General features: G+C 38.9%; 1 protein-coding gene across 1 annotated transcript in view; it reads right to left on the minus strand.

The window, feature by feature from the left end:
* LOC109406925 (ceramide kinase) overlaps window positions 1-20,335 on the minus strand; it is a 45,522-nt gene that overhangs the window by 20,457 nt on the left and 4,730 nt on the right. The window contains exon 3 of the mRNA XM_062845808.1: window positions 13,520-13,820. Coding sequence (XP_062701792.1) covers window positions 13,520-13,631 — 112 coding nt within the window. The 5' untranslated portion in view covers window positions 13,632-13,820. The remainder of the gene's footprint in view (window positions 1-13,519; window positions 13,821-20,335) is intronic.

The raw sequence follows: 20,335 nt of genomic DNA on the forward strand, positions 1-20,335 counted from the left end.
CACACACATACACACACACACGCACATACAGACATTTGCTCAATTCGTCGAGCTGAGTTGATTTGTATATGTGACTCGGCCCTGCGGGCCTCGGATCGAAAGCCGGTTTTCCAAGCGGTATTTATACCCTTCTTATGGGTGTAAGAAGGGTAAAAAAGGCTTTTCCTACATACATTCCGTGATATTTTTGCTACTGTTTATTAAGCTCAAATATTACAAAGAGATAGTAGCTTTTATGTATTTGATGCAATTGCATTTTCATGCAGAGCTCCTTGAGAAACCAAATTTGATCATAAAAAAAGGCTTTTCCTACATACATTCCGTGATATTTTTGCTACTGTTTATTAAGCTCAAATATTACAAAGAGATAGTAGCTTTTATGTATTTGATGCAATTGCATGTTCATGTATAACTAACTTGTGTAACCAAATATGATCATAAAAAATCTGTTGACAAACGGCTGAGAAATGTATTATGATACATTTTATCAAAAATCTCTCAAAAGCGTAAATTTCATTACTCCTTAGTACTCGTGGAAAGATATCTCGGAAACAAAATGTCCAAACGGCATGAAATTTAATAGCATACTACTTGGATGCTGTAGCTTTCATTTGATGCTGAGAGAACTCAAATCGATTGACACACGGCTGATTCATTTATTATGAAGCATTTTGTCAAAGACCTCTTAAAAAGTTAAGTTGTATTACTCCAAAGTACTCCCCGAAAGATATCTCGGTTACAAAATGTCCAATCGGAATGAAATTCAAAAGCGTTCTTCTAGGGTGCAGTAGCTTTCGTTTCGGACCTTAAGAACCCGTATCGGTTGATAGACGGCTGAGAAATTTATGGTGATACACTTTGTCAAAAATATCTAAAATAATTAAGTTGTGCTACTCCCTAGCACTCTTTGAAAGATATCTCGGTAACCGAACGTCCAATCAAAAAAATTCAATAGCGTTCTACTAGGATGTAGTAGCTTTCGTTTGGGGCCTTAAGAACCCAAATCGGTTGATAGACGGCTGAGAAATTTATGGTGATACACTTTGTCAAAAATATCTAAAATAATTAAGTTGTACTACTCCCTAGCACTCTTTGAAAGATATCTCGGTAACCGAACGTCCAATCAAAATAAAATTCAATAGCGTTCTACTAGGATGTAGTAGCTTTCATTTGCTTCCAAGAGAACTCAAATCGGTCAACAGACGGCTGAGAACCGTGAGTGACATTTTTTTGTAACATACATACACACACACACATACACACACACACACATACACACACACGCACATACAGACATTTGCTCAATTCGTCGAGCTGAGTTGATTGGTATATGTGACTCGGCCCTGCGGGCCTCGGATCGAAAGTCGGGTTTCCAAGCGGTATTTATACCCTTCTTATGGGTGTAAGAAGGGTAAAACGCCATCGCCATGAAAAATCTAGAACTCAAGCACATATTGTATATAAGGTATTATGAGGAAAATTAAACTATGAAAAGCCTCTCTTACGACTGGCTTGTGAATGGATTGAAATGTTCCAGAAACATACTGGACTATGGTTTTCATTCACAATCAATCGAAAATATCTAAGATCATATTTAAGAAGATTGTTTGGGTTTATACTTGTGGGCAAAATCGAGAGTTTTACGGCCGCTAAATTCTGTTCGATAATAAAAACCCACATCAACCAGAATTGGCGCCGGTCGCTCCAGACAGATACAGCCGGAGAATAGCATTAAATTAAAAGCATTATAAACCGGTCCGTGAAACTGTAGGGTAAAAGCACTAGACTTCGCCCCCAAAAAAATTGCTCTAATCTTCGCCACTTCATACATAAAAAATGGTATTTGTATGGAGGGGGCGAAGACTAGAGCAGTGGCGAAGTCTAGTGATTCTACCCTATAAACAATGACAATGCATGATTTTTTGCACCGCTCGTCTTTACTCATTCTCATTCCCATCTCAGCTTATTCCGGTTAACAACAATAAAGCAAGAAACGTGCGGTATCGAAAGCATGGGTATTAGCGTGGGACACAAAAAGACATTTTACTCCTGTACACTTTTTGAGTTCCATTTCGGTCCCATATTACCTGTGCAAAATTTCAGATCGATCGGAGAAACTATATTTTAGCGCCAGCCATTTTAAGTTTTCATACGATTTAGTATGGGGGAAATCACTTTTTCAAAGAAAAATCGCCACAGGTTGCCCCTTAACCCCTAAAAATAAATCGATGAATGATTTCTGTTGGAAATTTTACGAGGAATCAACCCTCCGAAGACCGCAAAGCGATCTGAGGTATGTGGAAAAAGTTATTGACTGAAAACCGAATGGCATGCACACGCTGTTTAACATGTAAAGAATAACAATAAATAATAAAATCTCGTTATTTTATCGATCGGGTGAGGCCTAATAACTTTTTCCACGAACGTCCCATCGATTTACGGTCTTCGGAGGTCTGATTCCTAGTAAAGTATTCTACAGAAATCATTCGTCGACTTATTTTTAGGGATCTATGGGTGACTGCTAGCGATTTTTCTTTACAGGAGTAAAATTTCCCCATAGTAAATCGTATGAAAAACTAAGAATGGCGGGCGCTAAAATATAGTTTTTCCGATCGATCTGAAATTTTGCACAGATGATATGGGACCAAAGTGGATCTCAAAAAGTATACAGGAACTTGAGTTTTTCCATTGTTTGTATTTTCCCATATAAACCGTGTACCAGGCTAATGGGTATGCTCAATTCATTATTGCATTCAAGTTCACAGTTTTGATGAAACAACATGATGTGAAATTAATTTTAAAATTATTAAAAAAAAAACTTTTTTTTCAAGCACCGTTTTTGGCGCCACCATGCATTTTTTCATCAATTTCATAGATTTGTATTTTGGTTCTACTCTGTTTGCCAGATGGATTAGTACTGGAATACATTTAGGGATCATTCCACTAGTCTCTCCCATACCAATTTCAAATATTACTTTAAATTTTGAAAATTCTGATTTTCCAGTATTGCAAGCAGGTTTAGTATACATGAAGTTTTTTTTACGACGATAATGGTGCCGCGTAAAAAAACCGCGTTATTTCAAAAAACGTCGTAAAGAAACCGCGTTATTTCAAAAACGTCGTAAAAAGCATAGTCACGGTAGATGTAGTCCTGAATATTTTACGCGTGTTTTTGAAAAATCGCGGATTTTTTTTTACGACGGTTTCTTAAATAACGCCGTTTTTTTAGGACGGACCGCGTAAAAAAAACTTCAGTGTATGTAATTGGCCCTGACACTCTAACAAGACTCTAACAATTGTTTATTTTTAACTATACATAAATATTTGGACATTTATGTACAGTTAAAAATGAACAGTGTTAAATACAATAAATTAAATTGAACATATTGGTGGTCGTGAACAACACTAGTCGTCACACATCATCATAGCAAATATAATAGGTGAGGATAGGTAAAAATGAAAAGTAAAAAATAAAGCAGTAAAAACTTCCAAAAAACAATTAAAAAAAAAACGAAAAGTTGCAATCATTTTTCGTAAGGGCTTAGCTGATGTAGTCGTCGATCAATATTAAATGATGATAATAAATGATTATCTACGACTATATCAGCTAAGCTCTATAGTCTATTGCCTATTTTTTGTTTTTTATATTTTTTTTTGTAAGGTTTTTGCTAATTATGGGTTGGATGGTTTGTTGATCAACTTATTAGTGAAAATTGTTCACTAATAAGTTGACCAACAAACCATCTATAACAAATAGTCTATGTTCCTCTGGTTCATGTTGAGCAGAATGTAGTTTTCCGTTTATACATGTAATCAAACACATGTTATCAAACAATCTTCAGAAAACTGTCGCAGAGTTAATCCACGAAGTAAAACCGATTGCGCAGTCATTCTTGTCAAAAATTGTTGTCGACATGATTCGGTTAAATCTTGTCTCATTGTAGACTATATTCCCTTACATACGAAAGAGAGAAGAAAAGAGAGAAAAATTCGGTTGACCTTAATCTTGAAATTCCGCGACGCGATCGTCCAGTACTCTCCGTCTTATATGTATGTGACTTGGTGTTTGGTGAGCAAGCACGCAGCTTCTTCAGATGTTGCTGCGCGATGATCACTGCTTCCGTGATTAGTCACATTATCAACACGAACCGGCAGACGATCACTTCGCAAATATGATCAGCTAGGCGCTCAATAAAAGTATGAATATATTAGAATGCTCATGTGTGTATGGGAAATCGAATCAATCAAATTTAACTGATGCTTAATTGACCACAGTCTACTTCATGAAATAATCAAAACGCGAGCATTATACCACTACGTCCAAGTTAAAATCAATCAATAACGTTGATGGCAGAGCTTTCAGAATTATTTTTCTCTGTTAAAGTGCAGGGTTGTTACGAGAAGGGTGGAAAAAAATCCGCGCCAAATCCGCGCGAGTTAAATTTGAATCCGCGCCAAATCCGCGCGATTCTGGAATCAAATTCGCGCCAAATCCGCGAGAGTGTGAAGATAAATTTGTGTTTTTTTTTTACTTTACGCGCGTTATTGAAGAAATCCATTAAACTGGAATGGATTAGTTGAATGCTTGATGAAGAATGAATTTTTGATTTGTAAATCAACGCAACTCATTTCGAGTATTGTAAGCTTTCTGCTTGAAATTGCAGAATTCTGCAAAACTCCCGATTTTTTTTTTGCTTAAAACATCTCTCAAATATATTTTAATTAATCAATTTTTGATAAGAGTTCGTTAGACAAAATCTCAGGAGAAACATGCCCAGAACTAGGTGCTGGATTCGTGGGAAAATATAAAAAAACTGGAGAAATTTAAAAGGGAACTGAAATAAATAAATATATTTCTGTAAATAAAAAACTTTGAAATAAACAGAACGTGGAGTCTTTCTTTAAGTATTTCTGAATATTTTTGAAAAGTTCCCGAATACAATTTTTTTAAAAGAATTTTATTTTTAAAACCAATTGGAGAATTTGAATTTGAGAGTATCCTAAAAAAATCTTATAAAATCACTTCGATTTTTTTGAGTAATGCCTTAGCAATTCTTGAATGAATCTTCAGTGAGGAATTTTCTCAGGAGAATACATGGAAAACATCCCCTACAATGAGTAATCATTGGGAAAATCCTAGAAGCACAATGTTGAAACTTTGAAAAGTTTACTTGCCAGAGGGAACAAATTTGATTTTTTTTTTGAGAAACTTGTGTTCTTTGACAGTTGAGTTTAGATACATAACATACCCGTAATAGAAATATTGGAAGAATTGTTGCACAACTTCTTCAGAGAAATATTTTGAAGAACTGATGAAAATCGTAAAAAAACGTTGCAAACCAAAATGGTCGGACTTTCTATTTCATACAAAATGCCCAAGTTATCGTCAAACTTACTCGGTTTTTGGTGAGCCGATTTGGCTGAAATTTTGGCAACCGACATGAATTTACGGGAAATTTGAATTGTATTGAATTGATTGAGTTCTGTTCACTACTTCCAAAGTTACAGATATACGGTGCGACAAAACAATAACACCAGACTTTTATGATGGTTATTTGTGGTCAATTCAATAAAAATGTCTCCAAGTTTAACCCTTTCAGGACGGTTGGGTCATTTGCACCTCACTGACGCGTTCTAAAGCGGCGAGGTTGGTGCAAAAAGTCGTCCCGAAGGGGTTGAATGGCATCCTAAATATAGTACTAGTATGTCAATCACCGAACATCAGATACTCTGATATATCCTTTGGTAAAGGCAATCTGAAAGTGGTCCTATTGTTTTGTCGTTTCGTATATCTGTAGCTTTGGAAGTAGTGAACAGAACTCAATCAATTCAATACAATTCAAATTTCCCGTGAATTCATGTCGGTTGCCAACATTTCAGCCAAATCGGCTCACTAAAAACCGAGTACCATATCGTCAAACTTGGCCATTTTGTATAAAAAATGACAGGTGGTCGTATTGTGTTGTAAGACACTGTATATATAAATGGAATGGCATACGTAGGATCACGCATAACTCGTCAACGAAACGTCCGATTCTTCGGCTTTGTGACTTGGACTTAACAACGCAAAGTTTGTCGGAGACAGCTAGTTTAACATATTTTTGAAATATATCGACTACCTACTAGTACATATATCCAATCCTGGCAATTTAAACAAACACATTTCACAATTTTATTATCAAGTGTCGATAATCTTTCAATTATATAGCTATACACACTACAAAAATCAATTCCGCGCCAAATCCGCGCGAGGACCAAATTCCATGGGTAAATCCGCGCCAAATCCGCGAAAATCGCGAAATCCGCGAAATTCGCGAAATCCGCGCTGTTGTAACAACCCTGAAAGTGGTATTCAGACCAGCAATTTGCACTTTTACATTTCTATGTCAATAATTGAATCACTAACATGTTCATGTTCTTCGATTCTAATTTCGATGCCGATCTGGTTTTATAGCTGCTGCTTTTTTTGTGCTGTGGTTGTAAAGAGTCTGATTTTGCAAAGTTTTAGAAGTAGCTACAGTTAGGACTCAGATAGCATACAAGAATAGCAACGATCAATCGTTGCAGAACAGACAAACAGACGCAACACTACGAACATTTTTCGATTCAAATCATAGTCCCGAAAATCTGTTCGCCCAATACTAAAAGGACTGAGTTTGGCCGACCATGAACTAGGTGGCGGTAGTGGGCAAACGTCAAACTCGAACAAAAACGATACGAGCGCCACGGGTGGGCAGTTGGCCAACTGTCAAATCTTTAAATAGACCGTTAATTCGGTGTACGATGGGAAATGTCAGAGTGTTACGTCTGTTTGTCTGTGGTTGCAGCGTAATGCAAAATGGTACAGCCTAACTAAGCATAGTGCAAGAATCTTACTTTCGTAAGGGGAATTTCTATCTAGAAATCATGAACTCGGTTTTTGCTATTGTACGTGGATTTTCTAACTGAACACGACGAATCAGAACCGTCGTTTTTGGAATCGCCGTTGGAATCGTCGTTCGATTACAGAGCGAGACAGCAACCATACTGACACATCGCTTTGACATATTTAACGTAGGAGCAACACGTGCGTGAGAATCTCTCTCTTGGTTGGTGTGGTTTGTTTTGATTCAATCTGACATTTATTTTATGCTGCTCATGCTGCCGATGCTGCCAGCTGATGGTGGCAGGGATGGAGGAGCATAGTCGGAGGGGTGCTCCAATGTGTTTTCGGAAGAATTCGTCGAGATAAAAAGTTTTCGTTATAAAAAATATGGAAAATTCTAGTTTAAAAGTTCGGCATTAAACTTTTCAATGCGTGTTACATATATTATTCTACAGAGAATCAGTCTAGAGGTCGTTTAACGTAATAAGAACATTAACATAAAAGTCTATAATTTTACAAGAACGCTTTGAAACGCCCCTTGAAATTAAACGGCGATTCCCAACCAGCTCAAGCAAATTCCCTTGGAATTCATCTTCGAAGTAAAATCACAATACTTTCAGTAAAAATTAAATGGCAAACTCGCGTGTCATGCCTCGAGTCTGTGTGCTTGTCAACAACGCAATCGTTGGTCAACTCTGAATTAACCACCAGAAGTGCATGTGCTGTCACAATTGATGTATCTGTTGGAAACCTCAACAGGAAATAGGGCACTGCATTGTTTTGATTTTGTATGGGTTTTTGGCGTTTCTTGGCCTTGTTGTTTACAAAATTTCTGTAAGAGTGAAAGAGAAGGAGAGAATTTCATGCAGTGCCCTATACCTCTATTGTTCAATTTATTGACCGCATGATGAACCATCCCCTACGCATGCTTACAAATAAGTCGTCGCATACTGCATTTCAAATGGCCTTCCGCTAATTGTCGGCAGTGATGCTAATGCTCACCATATTATCTGAGACAGCTCAGGCATTAACTTGAAAGGCTTCAGTTTGATGGAATGTTGAAGTTGTACAGACCGTCGTGTTTCTTTTCGTTCGCCAATTTTTTGTTTGTGATTCTGCTGACGGTTTGGCCGGTGCCACGCCATCCGGATAGCTTCCGCGTATGACAGAGTGCTTGTCCTGTGAGAATTTTAATAGGGGAACGTCCATAAATTACGTCATGCTTTTAAGGGAGAGGGGGGGGCGGGGTTCAGTAAAGTGTGACAACTCATACAAAAATTTCAGAGGTCTCATACAAAAAGTGTGACATAGGGGGAAGGGGGGGGGGGGGGGGGGTTGGGGTTTAAAATGGCCAATTTTTGCGTGACGTAATTTATGGACGCTCCCTAGCGAAAAATAGATTGATTGATTTCGAAAAATCATAATATCCAAACGAATTGTGCGATAGCGGGGGGTTTCAAATATTGTGTCTGTGTGTGTTTGAATGTCGCTGCTAAAGTAGTTCGGGTTTGGAAACGGTGCTGAAATTCGTTTGGAGAGTGTATGAGTGTGCCGTCTATTTCGCGTTTCCACGTACTAGAACGGTCAATGGCGCTACGCCTTTCGGTAGTTTTCCACTGTAAAGTTTTTGTAAAGGCGATGATGAGGGGGCACTTTTCAGGGCACTGTTTGAACCCCGCTCATGCGATAATGTTCTTTTCTAGGGTGACGTTCCCATTCCCCTACATGTTCCTATCCCCATCCCATCCCTTATTCCTTTTCCTCTCCCTCAGATGGGCACGACACAAATTACCCAAAGAACGCAACTTTAGATAAACTTTAGAACGCAACTTTAGATAAAAACCTAAAATTCTGCTAAATGTACATAACATCTCTAAAAACTATGGAACTGTGAGATCATTCGATCCAAAGTTATAGAAATTTGCCATTTTATCTAAATTTGGGGAAAAACTACCAGTTTTTGATAAATTTTATATTGCTGTGTGCATTCAAGATGCAAACGGTGCCCAAATGCGCTTCAAACGCGGTAACACATGTTACCAAAGGCAACGTAGCAACCATAGCCAATATCACCGCCAACCTAGGATTCGAAAGCTCCCACTGACATCGGGTTACTTGTTAGAAAATCTTACCGCATTTGGTGCTACCGCATTTGATATTTGCATTTTGAATGCACACAGCAATATATTCTGATTTGGTTAAAATACAGATCGAACTTTGAAGTGTATTCCACATCCAACTTCAAATGTTAATCGGTTACAGGTATTCCTATAACTAAAATGTCAAAACGGCGCCAAGATGTGCAGGGATAAGGACAGAAGTCTCTCTAAAAAAAGGATGTGAAAAGATTGAATGATGGAAGTAGCACTTTGATGAGTACCTGAACGGTGGGAAGAACTGAAAAACAAAAGTACCCAAATTTGAATATTTAATCTCACTTTTTTTGCGTCCTCTTTTGTTCGTTCTCTTTATTGTTGAAGTCAAAATTGAGTAAGTGACCGAAAGTCGAGTAATTTTAATTAACGGTTGAGTAAAAAGAACTTAGATTCTAGGTACTTTGGCCGTGCCGTATACGCAGGGCCGGATTTAAGGGGGGCCGGGGGCCACATTTTAGCCCCCCCTCCCCCACAAAAACCTGTTTGCTAGCTAAACATTAACAAAAACAAAGAAAAACTTATTTGCTCATGGCATGTGGGGCCGAGGGGCCTCCACATCCGCTCTGACCCCGGGCCCCCAGAATCCTTAATCCGGGCCATACGCCTAAATGCAAACTACATACCTCAACATCGACACCATCAACCCGAAATTGGCTTCCCACATGCAACCTCGAAGTTGTGAACTCACAACCAGGCCCGGATTTAAGGGGGGCAAATGCCTCGGGCCCCCCGATTAGGGGGGCCCTCAAGAATCCTGAAGCACTATATATTTTGTTCAACAAAATTATATAAAATGCACTTCATTAGACGATTAAATTTTATAGATGTCCTAGAGCTGTTATAAATAGGTTCTTTTAAGGTATTCAGATCATTTCATAACCTAAATTTTCACTTGAAAAGTTTCATAATTTTTTATTATTTTATATCAAAATCCTATGTTTGGTGCAAACATATTTTGCTGTTTCGATTATAGGGTAAAAGCTCCCTTAGTGGAGGTAGTACCAATAGTGGTGGTATAGCCAATTTAGCACTATTTCGACCAAAAAGCGTGCAAATGACATTTTTAATAGATGCATCATAACTCATTAATAACATTAATTCAGTTTTGTGTTCAGGATTTGCCGAAAAACCTATTTTAAACAATTATTTTCCTTAATTTTTTTGCTCCTTTTCACCTATAGTGGAGGCGTGGAGGTAGTGTTCCTATAGTAGTGGGTCCCATAAGAATTCAATGGGATGCACCACTATAGGAACCAATGTTAAATTTTACCTCCATAATGGGGTACGTTCGGTGTAGTACTAGATTTGTAGTAATGAGCTGAATTTTAGTATGGTGAGAAGGTCAGTTCTCTGTTTCTGCAATGAAATGGTGCAAAAAGCATGGGTATTATGCTTCCTTGCCTAATTTGATGCTGTTTGAGCAAAACTTTGGATAACTATGTTGTTTATATTGCAAGAAATGAAGAAAACAACAACACTGTTGCCCAAAGTTTTGCTCAAACAGCATCAAATTAGGCAAGGAATCATAATACCCACGCTTTTCGCGCCATTTCACTGCAGAAACGAAGAATTGACCTTCTCACCCTACTAAAATTCAGCTCATTACTACAAATCTAGTACTTCACCGATCTGTCCTATAGGAACCGTGTACCTATAGTTGGTGCAAGTGATTTATTAGCAAAAACTGAAAGAAACAATGGTTTTAAATTTTTCCTAGCAAATTTTGATGAAAAACTACCGATTAACGTTTTCAGACTTTTTATTTTGTGGTGTTATCAATTTTATTCAATTTTACTACAAGGAACTACTAATAGCACCACTATTGGTACATTTACCCTCATACCTAGTAGGGTATGAGTGCCATCATTAATCTCACGCTCCCATATTCATCCTATTCGAAAACAAGCGATTACGGCACCGATTGATTCCGTTCTTTTTGTTTTCATGCACTTCCAACAAAAAATGCAAAAATAAGAAACAAAACAAACAGGATTGAATCCTTTGTTTTTCGTAGGATGAAAATGAGAGCCACATGCTTAGGAAGTTAATCAGTACCCTATGTGGCAGGAAAAAATGCGAAGGTGTTTTTCAACTTCAAACCTTTTATTTTCGTCTATTTGACGCTAATCAATCTCTGTTTGAATGTTCAATGAGATCTAACATCATAATTTTTTGAAAATTTTTTGATTTTTTTCTCATTTTTGTCACTACCTTTACAAGACAGCGCTTGAAACTGAAGACAATCAACGTTTTCAAACCATAATATCATCAAATGTATGTGCTAATTTCAATGAAACTACATGGCTCTGGATTAGTATGGCTTGGGTTTTCATCTCATTATATTTAAAAAATGTAGTATATTAGCCATTTTGTCTAATGACAATTGGCGCGCAGTTTATTGATACTCACTTTACTTTATTAGAAGTTAAAAATCAACTTACATTATTACAAGTTAAAAATCAAGTATATTTATTTAGTTGACATATTCAAAATTTTGTTTTTAGGGGCACACTTTATAAAGTTTGCCCCGGGCCCCCTGAAGCCTAAATCCGGCACTGCTCACAACTCGCAACCTCGAAGTGGAATGAACTCACTTTTGGGTACTTTTGTTGCTCCGGGTAGAGGCACGGGGGATCAAAGCAACGGAAGAAATAACTACGTCAATTCAGCATGATCCAAATCTCACGCTGAGGGAAGTTAATCTTAATCCGACCAATATACATTTTTCACCTTTGGAAAAGCACAACACTTTTTTTTGTGTTTTCGACAGTTTTTGGTGAAACTTTTACAACTTCTCGAAAAACTCTTCTGGTTTAAGATTCCGAGATAGATGAACGTTGGTGTCTTCGGCAAATTTATTCAGCAATAATGATCAAAACCCTACATCTCAGGATCTTGATAAGATAGAGTGATCATTGGCGTAGCTAGCTTTTTCTTGGCAAGCCACGTTGGATAAATGTACGACTCGTGTTGAAAAATCATCTTTTTGCAAGTATGTAGTCCCATAAATAACTATTTTGTCCGTATTCACGAGATTGTTAACCCTAGGCTAGTTCATCTCGGTCAAGCGAATTCAGAAAAAAAATATACTGAAACTTTGCTTCACGTGATACGTAAATAACAGAAATATAAGTTACCCACCTTTCGTTGCGTATTTCAAACCAGCATAATCGAGACCTCTGGCGGTATGCAAATGCTATCTCCGTCTCAACAGCTGTGATGTGGTGTAAATAATATTTTAGAATATTTGTACAGATTTCACGATTGTGTGCTAAATACTATTCAAACATATCGGGTAGCTATCATTTTGTTTGAGTGAAATACCACTTCCTAAAATTCAGATACGCAAGAAATGAGATAATATTTCAAATAGACAAAGGTAATAAAAATTCTTAAATGTGCTTTTGAAGAGTATATTTCATGCAATAACTTAAATGGGTCCATAAAAGTTACTTCACAAAACGGATTTTAGATGTTTGCGTTGGAGAAAGTGACAATTAAAAATGTCGTATTCGAAAGGTGCGCGAGAATATTCAATGTGTGATTGAAACTTCCCAACACAATCCATCAAATATGATACATTACGAATAACACTGATCGACCAAGCCAAAAATTACACGTTTCAAAGTTTTTGTATTGAGGTAATGAAAAAAAGAAATTAAATGTTAGTTGTATAAATATGGAGTCAACTATCGTGAAAAAATGTATATCACCGGCGCAACTGCAACACCGGTTGTATACGACCCGCGATCTAAGAACCTGGTCAATATTGAAATTTCCAACCAGTTGCAATCTTTTTTTTTATAGTGCCTGAGCTCAACTTTAAGCTTTATGCTCCCTTGTCCACTTAAGACATGTTAAAAAATACAGTATACTACTAGACAAACGTTTGCTGTTATGAAGCGATCAAACACTGGAGTTCGTCTTGCTTGATTCGATCTATTGAAGCAGATCACGTAAACAAAAGGGGAAAATCTGTACACGTGCTTTCACGCCGCTTCAGACCAGTTGATAAGTAGCTAGGTATCCGGTGCATGTTTATTCTCAGCGGATTGGTAAAGCACGCAACACATCCATCTACACTTGCGCTAAAAACAAAGGCAATGAAATCTTATACACAACGTGATCGCGTATCAACCTGTAGTCTACCTCCACATTCAGTATAGGGTCACTGCCCTTTTTATTGATCGTGTGAGTTAGTTATTCGATTCGTTCAAATCTTTCTGAATGACATTCACTGATAAAGAAATAATTCATCTCATAACCAAATATTCAAATGGAACAAAATATGAGCAGTTGCCCTACAAGTTTCTAAGTAAATTGATGTCAGCGCATAGAGTCAAGTTTCTCAGTTCACTTACTGGTCCAGACCAATACTCACTTAACAACCGGATGAGTAAGCGGTCTTTGGTACGTTGGAAACTTGTTTTTCTCCTCTATGTATTTACCCACATAAAATATGACCGTAAATGCAATAGACTGTAATATAGCTACATACCCTTCTTGGAGTTCTCGGCTTCCCACACGAGCACGCCGGCATTGTACACCACTCGGTATTTTTTCTTCGATATCACAAATGTGTTCAGAAGCACTTCATTCTGCTTGTCCATGACTTCTGGTGGACTGGGACGACCGAGGACAGGAACAATTATATAGACGCGTCGTTGCGGAACGGCTGTTCTAGTCTAGCACCGCCCGGTGTTGGCTGCAATGCGATGCGATCGTCGCAAGCTGATGTTCATCAGCGAATTCTAGTGCCGCCGATGGAAGGCTGGTATCAATGTGTATCATAAAACAATCTGCAACAAATAAAAATAGTAAAAAGACGTATGTCAAATCACAACCTTTAACTCAGGATAGGTACGTCAAAAGGATTTAACAACGCACATAACATCAAATAAGAGAACATATGTATTGAGCGGTTATTAGAGCATAACTCTTCTTTTACATTGCGGTCTGTTGATAATTTCAATGTTTCCAATTTATAAGAAAATTGATGTTATGCGGAAAATAGAACAAGATTCTTCGCCGAATCTTTGCAGAGTTTTACAACGACTTTTTATCCAAATTCATGAACAAGTATTGCCGGTAACTTGTCCATATAATTTCTTTAGTAAATCGTGCACAAAGTCAGAGATCTTTTAAGACATTTCTTCTGTGCATTCTTTCTAAGATTTGGAGGAAATCCCGATGAAATTGTAAAACTTACTTACTTTCAGTCCTGAGCACCCATGCTGGTGCAGAGCGCCGAATTTGAAGAACTCCATCCTGGGCGATTGCCAGCCAACGATAGGTGGCCAGGTCAAATTTCTGTCGACTTAGTTGATGTCGTTGTTGAGGCTGCGCCACCATGAGCCTCTGGGTCTGCCTCTGTTGCGGTGTCCTGCTGGGTTCCAATCCACAATGCTTGTTTGCAGATTTCGTTCCCATTCCTGCGTAGGGTGTGGCCGACCCAGCTCCACTTTCGCTCTCGAATTTCTGTCGCTATCGGCCTTTGATGACATCGACGATGGAGCTCCACGTTGGAGATTGAATTGTGAGGCCACCATGCACGAATTATATACCGCAGGCATCTATTGATGAAGACCTGCAGCCGTTTAGTGTTCTCCGCTGATACACACCAAGTTTCACTGGCGTAAAGATTTCACGTTCGAGTTGACAATTCGGATTTTGGTTCGTCGACTAATCTGATTGTTTTTCCATACGTTGGCATGTACGATTTGGGTAAAAAATGACCCTAATGCCAAAGGAGGGTTTAACTCGCGAAGGCAGCCCTCGCCTTCTTGATCTGTGTACCTATGTCGATGTTGTGCCACAATAGGCCGCCTTTTGGCTACCAAGATATTGGAAGCTTAAAACATTCTCCACTGCTTGTCCAGTTACCGTGAAGCTGGATGGGTTGACCGTGTTTACATCCAACGATTTGATCTTGTTAACGTTGATAGTGAGACCTGCCGCCGAGGAGCGATCGGCAGGATCATCGAGCTTGCTCTGCTTATCAGAGCGCCGTTGATCTAAGAGAGCAACGCCACAGCCAGTTTGAAATAATTCGTCGGCTAGGGAGTGCGTCAACGCTCTTTTGTCCCGCCTTCACTTCCTTCTCGAGAGCCGAATAGCACTGACGGGCTACGCCTTGGGTCCTCGTGTTTTCACTCGCTCTATCGCGGCGTACCTTTGGCGTTCCTTCGCTCCCCTATCTTCCTCCAGGTGTCATCTGTGATCCACTGCTTTTTCTGGCTGCCTAGCTCACCCAAGTTATTCTCCCCCGTAACGTGGGTAGATCACCTTAGAATGGTGCGTTGCGGTGTAAGATCTACCAAATCAAATTTTGATCTTGATATTTACCGTATTTTTAAATATTCCAAGATCAAAGTTTGATGCTCTTTTTTGTGTTTTGTAGTATTTGTGTTTCAATGTACTGCTAATTAACATTTTATTTCAGAAGGATTCAGGTAAATGTATCGTACGATATAAATAATATTTTTAAAATATGTAACTGTGGCGAGCGTATCACTAATTTGTAGTTTATTTGACGTACGATGTTAATATTATTTTATATTTCAGATTACCAACCGAAGAATCTAGTAATTCGACCAAATGCCAACAAGATGACGAGGATGAATTGGGCAGACAACTGATTCGAAGCAGTCTAACAATGGTGTGCCTGAACGTTAACCAAGCGTATCCTTTGGAGTTTGCCCTTCCACTAACAACACCCAAATTCCCGTGACACCTAGGCCTGAGAGATCGTAGAGTTGTCTACATTTTTCATAGGTGTCCAAAACTAACCATCCTTTCCCATTCCTCAGCAGTCGCAAGGACGTGGCCAGGACAGTGCTCGACCATTGGAGGATTGCGTCAGTCTTGTCCAAGAGTCAGAGATTAGTCCCAAATATTTGTGCTTTGGTTCAGACGGGAAGGAGGCAACCCTCATAACAGCGGTCTAGGACTGTACCACCTACGAATTTGTGCGACTCGCTTAATGCTAATGCTAATGCTAATGCTAATGCCTAGCTCACCCAAGTTATTCTTGCTGGTGGCGCTGAAGGCGTTCTTGATGGTGCCTTCTACGCTTCCACCTTCCGGAATACCCACAGAACGGTTCTCCTCGACGAAGGTCTTGTTCACCGCAGTGTCATCCAGTCGGCGTGTGTTGAACCGGTGTCCGATTTTCTCCTCCTGTCGATGCATCCTCGCAATGCGCAGCCGGATCTCGCTGATTAGGAGATGATGGTCGGACGCAATGTCGGCACTACGTTTGTTCCGCACATCAAGAAGGCTCCGTCTCCATTTCCAATTGATGCAGATGTGGTCAATTTGATTTGCCGTGACGCCATCACGGGAAATCCATATCACTTTGTGTACTGGTCGATGGGGAAAGAGCGATCCCCCAATCATCATGTCATTGTTGCCACAAAACTCTACAAACAGCCTTCCGTTCTCGCTCATTTCTCCAAAACCATGGCGTCCCATGACGTGCTCATAGTCCGAGTTGTCGGAACAAACCTTCGCGTTGAAGTCGCCCATGAGGATCTTGGTATCACCTTTTGAAATCTTATCCACGACAGCAATTAGTTGACTGTACAAGTACTCTTTGTCTTGCAATTCAGCAGCATCGGTTGGCGCGTAACATTGAATCATGGTAAGGCTTAGAACCCGTGTTCTGAATCTGGCTACAATTATCCTCTCATTAATAGGTTCCCACATCTTGAGCGCAGCATAGGCGTGAGCGCTAAGCAGGAAACCAACTCCACGGTGGCGAGAAGCGTGATCACCTAGTAAGCCAGAGTATAGCAGAACTTGACCCGACGCCAATCTGTTTTCTCCAAAGTTCGACCAATGTACTTCGCTCTGTCCTAGCATCTCAAGCTTCATACGGCATGCCTCATTGGCTAGGTGTGACTTGTGACATTTAACCCTGCTGGGCCAGGGTTAATACATTCCAAGTTCAAATTATTGTCCGTTACTTCGCGCTCAAAGTCGTTGCCGTTGATTCAGTTCCTAATGTTTCATTTTCAGTTTCTGTAACGGTTTTAAGGTTTCAAGAACAGTTGGTTATTGGCCTAAGGTCCCCTATGCACCGTGGTGAGGCTGCCACCTTAGGTACAGCTTCCGGTGGTGGAGGAGCATTTCTTACTCAGCCACTGGATGCCAGAACAAACGCTGTTCGAGTCGCACCTCCATGGTGAACAGACGCTCGGGTCGTACCTTTTCAATCTGGTTGAAGTCAGAAGGACAACAGTGCCCCGGCTGCACTACCAGCTAAGCACACAACTTTTAGGTAGCGGTCTTTGCCATTGCTTGACCCGTGGAAGCATGAGGTAGGAACTTGTGAGGACCAGAGCTATGTTGGACGCTTTCCTTATTGAGTCCAAGGGGAATGACACTCCCTTTGCTAACCGTAAAAATCCGCATATATCCGTTGCTAACCGTCGTTAACCACGTCTAGTTGCTGCTCAGTTAGCAGCGGTTGGCGACGGTTAGCAACGGATAAATGCGGTTTTCCGATTAGAAAAGGATATGTCATTCGAGTGAGGGTTCGATTCCCGTTTCAATTGGGGGGATCTTTTTATTAACCCTAAAAGCGATACCTTCATGGCCTCCGTTTCGTCACCTCGCTGAGTGTGTTCCATCCAAGACGAGCTCTGAAAGGCGCCTGGGGTCCAATGGACCCCAGGTAACCCTTTTAGGGTTAAATGAAAAAGTCTCTTCTGATACACTGGGTATTTCATGTTGTCCATTGCCTTATGTTAGTTTTCGCTTGGTTAATGAACATTTCAGGAATAACCGAAAACCCAACAAACATTTTTGCTGTATTAGAGTGGAACAAACCACTCTTAAGCAAACTTCAGCTTAAGAAACTGTTGTTCAGCTACTTCTGTTCCTTGGAAATTGTTGAAAGATTTTTTTTATCATAGCCAGTAAAGTATCCTGAACGAACACTATACTGCTGGTGGAAACATAATCATCCCATGTGTTTTTTTTTTAAATACAGAGATTGTTTAGCTTGAACATAAATTATGATGTATTTTAAGATAGCTAAATTAAAACCAGTCGTTTATTCTGAAAATCGTCGAAAAACCCTGATTTAATCCACCTGTGATGAACAACACCATTCTTACATTCATCGAAGTTATTCCTCTATGCACATTTACACAAAACATACGAAAAATATAACAGTTTTGTTCTAATGCACTGCGTTCAATTAGCTAACCTTTTCTGGCACGTCCCATTTTGATACACCACGTGTCAAATAATCATCTTGTGCTACGACGCGTCGTCTTTCAGTCAGGTGCAGTGGAATTTATAAACCCCAAGACCTTTCTAGGTTCTGCAGACCAGATCTCACTGGATTGCAAGCAACCACTATTTAGACATCTTTGCCTGCGCGTGTAAAAGGCACCACGAGTGCAAAGCAGATGTTCAAAGGTCTCACTTTCCGTATTAGGGTAAGAAATCAAACTTTGAACTAGTGAAATTGTAATCTTAATTTGAACCATTTCAAAATTCATTAAAACGACGTGCTTTTCAGGCAAATATTGTCCCGAAAAAGATGTTAAACAGCTTTCCGTAATATAACCTGATAACATGGACTTTAAAAGCATTGAAAAAGCGTTTTTGTCATGGAAAACAGGCCATTGAAAAATCACTGTGATTTCACCCATTTCCCCCAAGAGAAAGCACATTTCCGGTGCACTCGCACAGCTCATGCATTGTATCACACGCAATATGTGAACACGTCAAATGAAAGCTTATTTATCGTAGAATCGACCAACCGAATAATATTCCGCATTATTTGTCATAAAATTATCAAATTTATGTGATTCTTACTTGGAGAATGTTATCTTAAGTTGAACCATTTGTAATCTAATTTTGAACTAGTAAATGGGGATGAGCTTCTAGTGTTGGCCTGTAGATTGCGCTAGTGGTTGCTTTGTTTACTCTTGGGGGAGGAAAAAATCCAAATTTAGTTTCCAAATTCCTAAAGAATTTCGAACATTCTGAGTTGAGATTCCACTGCCTAATGAAAAATAGGTATGAGAATTAGCAGATTCATGTGACTTTTCATTGCTTAGCATGGAATTGGCTGTTTTGTGAGATGCACGAGCTGCTGCTGCCAGTAGTTCAAATTAAGATTGAAATTGGTTCAAATTATGATTACGATGGTTCAAATTAAGATTAAAATCATTGTTGATGAAAAATCAAATATTTCAATGAAATTCGGTGCAAATACAAGCTTTTTGCCATTTAACAGAAAGCTTATATCCGTGGCTTTCATGTACATATGATTTTGCCGTAGTTAATTATTTCCTTGTGGGAGAAAAAATCACTGAAAATTTGCACTGCTTAAGAAAGCCGCAATTTGGTTCAAATTTTGATTACCTACCCTATAGAAACGGCTGATATCAGTCTAAATCAATATTTTTTAAGTGATACCTGCTCGGGCAGTGCCCAATTACAAGGCCAGTGTATGTACAGAGATGTAATTTTTTACATCCATCCAATGGGATATCACTCTCTACTAAGTTCACCACTTCAGGTTTATTTTTATTGTACAGTTTGATATATCGCAGAATGGTTCTGAGTCAGCAAATTGTAAATTTTGTACAACGTTTGGCAATTTCGTCTGCCATTTCATTGCCTTTAATACCCTAATGACCTGGAACTAACTCAAAATAACTGGATATAAGGATAACTAGTTATCCACACTGAGGAAGATTACAAGTGGTAGTCGAAATACGCATATCTGTCAAAGAATAAGCAACATAGGCCGGAATTAAAAGGTTCAAAACTGATTACATTCATTCGAAGAAAGTATTCTGATTAGAGGGTTCAAAAAGTCGGCACAATACTCAATATAAGTTATTTACTGAGTTCCCTTGGCATAACCTGTGCAGCTTGACTACACTAGTTTACAAAATAAAATGAAAGTCGTGAACTTCTGTCATCGACCAAAATTTTTTAAGCACAATTTAGCGCTGATTTCGAAACCGTGCTTCATATTTTTTTTAGGTAGAACAGTTTTTGAGTTTTGGTCTATTATCGAGTTTTTTTTTAAATATGGAATTTACTAAAATTCAAATATTTTGCGTTTTGTTCAGCCAATTTTAAAACTTTTTCCGTAAATTGAAAGCTGAATATATTACCTTTCGATCTTCTGAATGCAGGTTTTGCGTCAGATTGATGAATTTCAAGATATTGGCGAGTTTTAGGGACGATCTCCTTAAATTTTAGCAAAATTTCCAAAAATATATGAAGAAATGTATTTTTTTTATTTTAATAAGAAAAATTCAATTTAAAAATTCTTTCTCAA

The sequence above is a fragment of the Aedes albopictus genome, chromosome 1 (assembly GCF_035046485.1).
Source record: "Aedes albopictus strain Foshan chromosome 1, AalbF5, whole genome shotgun sequence".
In the NCBI taxonomy this organism is placed as follows: Eukaryota; Metazoa; Arthropoda; class Insecta; order Diptera; family Culicidae; genus Aedes; species Aedes albopictus.